At 58.5% G+C, this 2,932-nt stretch overlaps 1 protein-coding gene across 1 annotated transcript; it reads left to right on the plus strand.

Moving 5' to 3' along the window:
• The first annotated feature begins 376 nt into the window (after positions 1-376).
• Positions 377-2,690, plus strand: LOC140210340 (interleukin-17C-like). Its single transcript, XM_072279215.1, has 3 exons — positions 377-427; positions 1,297-1,574; positions 1,830-2,690. The coding sequence occupies exons 1-3, from the start codon at positions 377-379 to the stop codon at positions 2,068-2,070; spliced, it is 570 nt and encodes a 189-aa protein (XP_072135316.1). The 3' UTR covers positions 2,071-2,690.
• The last annotated feature ends 242 nt before the right edge of the window (positions 2,691-2,932 follow it).

Raw genomic sequence — 2,932 nt, forward strand, 5'->3', positions numbered from 1 at the left:
AGCATTTTGTGTGTGTTGCTCAGGATTTGCAGCACCTGCAGATATTTTCGTGTTTGTGATACAGCAGACGGTCAGAGTAACTGCCGTATTAAACCTGTCCCGCCCAGTCCAAGTGCCCAGTCAGTAGCACTTCGCCCGGGACATCCTGCTGTTATACAGCTGTTGTCTCTGGGTCGGACCCGCGGCTACTCGCTCCCCGCCCTCACCTCCCCCGGGAACGGACCTGTGACGAGGCAGGAATCCCTCACTCCTCAGTTCTGGGTTTTTCGGGCGGCCCAACAACGCGGAAGCAGCGAGGATTTTTCTCCACGGGATTTCCAGGCGCTCCGGCTATAAAACGCCATGCGCGGCGAAGCTGGGGAGAGCGCAGAGGAGGATGCAGCGAGGAGAGCAGCTCGGACTCCAGAGAGCGATGTGGGCCGTGCAGGTGAGAGAGGTCCCGGGGGGCGGGGACAGACGGAAGAGGCGACACTCAGCCGGAGTACGAGAGTGCTGGGAGAGGAGACGGAGGGGAGAGGGGAGAGGGGTGAGGTAGATGGGGTGGAGGGGAGGGGGAAAGAGGAGTGGAGATGTGACAGTGAGGGGATAAGAGAGAGTGGAAATCGGGGGTACAGGGGTGAGAGGAGGATGGAGGGAGAGCAGGGATGGAGGTGGAAGGAAACGGAGGATGGAGGGGAGGTGATAACGAGCTTGCTGGAATGGAAGGGTGTCGGGGAGTGCGGAGCTGTGAAGAAGATGGGATGGAGGGTGGATGGATGAGGGAAAAGGGTTTAAGGAGTGGAAGAGACGGGGTGAGGAGGTGCAGGATGATGGCGAGGAAAGATGCAAGGCAAACAGCCGGAGAGAGTGAGCGGGGATGGAGAGTGGAGAGCTGAGGGAGAGAGAGAGAGAGAGAAAGAGGGTAGATGGAGGGGAGAATGAGAGTCAGAGAGGAGAGATGGGGTGCAGAGGGGGATAGGGGAGAGAGGGGGAGTGGGAGAGGGAGGGATATATATTGCGGGATGAGCGTTGGCCGAGTTCAAAGTCAGCAGGACACGGATTCCCGAGTTCGGGGGCAGCTGGATGTGGATTCGCTGAGTTCGGGGGCGGCAGGATGCGGATTGCCCTAGTTCAGGGGCAGGAGGAAGAGCAATGGTGGAATTTAAGGACAGCAGGATGCGGATTGCCGGAGCTCGAGGACAGCACGATGCGGATTGCGCGAGATGAGGGGCAATTGGACGGGGATTGCTTGAGTTTAGGGCATCACTGCAGCCTCCTCATGTCTCCTGTTCTCCCCCAACCCCTCGCCTTCCGCAGCTTCTCATGATCGGAGTCATGTGGGTGAGTCTTGGACAGACGGCCCGACCGAGACGAGAGGGTCGCAACCAGTGTTTCAGCGCTGAGGAGTTGGATGTCCCGGGCAAAATGCTGCAGAAACTGCTGGTCAGGGCCAACGCGGGACACTTGCTCTCTGTCAGCCTAGTGGAACAGCTGGAGCGGCAACAGAGGCGGCATGGACATTGCCCCAAGATGGGGCACCAGTCAACTGACAACCACAAAATCAGTCACCGCTCCATCTCTCCCTGGGAGTACAGGTACGGGATCTGCACCCTGACGGTCACCGTGGGTGTGGGCATGGGGACTGGTGTTGGGCGGGGAGGGACTGGGATTGGGGTTGGGCACTGGGCAAGAGTCAATGGTGGGGTGAAAGAGGATCGGACGATGTGAGAGACGGGAGGTGGGGTGGGTCGGCTGTAACTGGCGCTGCGCATTGGATACGGGCTGGGATGGTTTCGGCTCCGATGGGCTCCTTCGGCCCCTCATTGATATCCGCCCGTTTTCAATTCCAGAATTAACTACGACGAGAACCGCGTCCCCTCGAAGCTGGCTTTCGCTGAGTGCCTATGTGAAGGCTGCATCGACGCCGAGAGCGGCGAGGAAACGCTGGCTCTGAACTCGGTGCTGCTCAAACAGAGCATGTTGGTTCTGCAGAGGCAAGCGTGCGTGGGGCACGACGATCGCTACAGCTTTGAGCTGAAGTACATTGAAGTGCCGGTGGGCTGCACCTGTGTCCTGCCCCGGAGCCACTAGCCCCGTCCGGCTTCTTGCAGGGATCTGACACCGCCGGCCGACCGGCCGCAGCTTCTAGTGCAGCACAAGTCTTCTGCTCAACAGGCCCCGGGTCCACCGCGCAGAACAACCACCTCCCGAGTCAGTCCCCGGCCGCTCGGCCCACCGTGGCTGTGCTGTACACCATCCCTTATCCGGGATGTTGGCTGGATCGCCCCTGGGGCGGGGCGAGTTTGTACCGGGGCAGTGGCGTTGCTGTGGTTGTTCTGCATGACGGGACCGTCCTGTGCTGAATACAGTACGTGTGTATTGGCATCCTATAGTCATTGTGTGACTGTGCGTATTTCACGTGTCTGTTGCCGAGTTTTATTCGCGTTATCTTATTCCACCTTCTCTCTGTAACCGAGCAAAATGTTTGTGTCCCAATGGACAATTTATATTTATGATCACAGTATCGTCACACAGACCCTTGGCCCGTCGAGGCGCTGCTGTCGTCTCGTTTGACTCGCGTCCTGTTCTACACGAGGTGCGGCCACGGCCCGAGGACTTTCTGTGACTGCCTGTGACTTTATTCCCGTTGTTATACTTTACATTAAAGTATCGAGCCGAGATTGCTCTCGGGGCTTAATCCGTGCGGGTGGCGGTGTTACTGACTGTGATCAATATCAGATATTGGGTAAAATTTCCATCCCTGGCCCTGGAATTCTGGGTGTGTCCAGACAGGGATGTAACCGGTGCTACAGGAATGTGTCTCCCTGTTACACGTGCCCGGTGAGGTGGAGGTCGGACCTTGTTTTAGAGCGGGAGATCCCTACCCACCGCCGCAACCCCCGGCGCCCCTCACCCCTTAGAAGGGTCATGGAAAGCCCCACTCACAGCTGGG

Source organism: Mobula birostris, chromosome 15 (assembly GCF_030028105.1).
Source record: "Mobula birostris isolate sMobBir1 chromosome 15, sMobBir1.hap1, whole genome shotgun sequence".
Taxonomy (NCBI): Eukaryota; Metazoa; Chordata; class Chondrichthyes; order Myliobatiformes; family Myliobatidae; genus Mobula; species Mobula birostris.

Bases quoted from the DNA above. Each gene is read 5' to 3' on its own strand.
- LOC140210340 (XM_072279215.1), top strand. From the start codon at position 377: ATGCAGCGAGGAGAGCAGCTCGGACTCCAGAGAGCGATGTGGGCCGTG. The intron at 428-1,296 runs GTGAGAGAGGTC...CGCCTTCCGCAG, and splicing joins GAGCGATGTGGGCCGTGCAG to CTTCTCATGATCGGAGTCAT. The intron at 1,575-1,829 runs GTACGGGATCTG...TTTCAATTCCAG, and splicing joins ATCTCTCCCTGGGAGTACAG to AATTAACTACGACGAGAACC.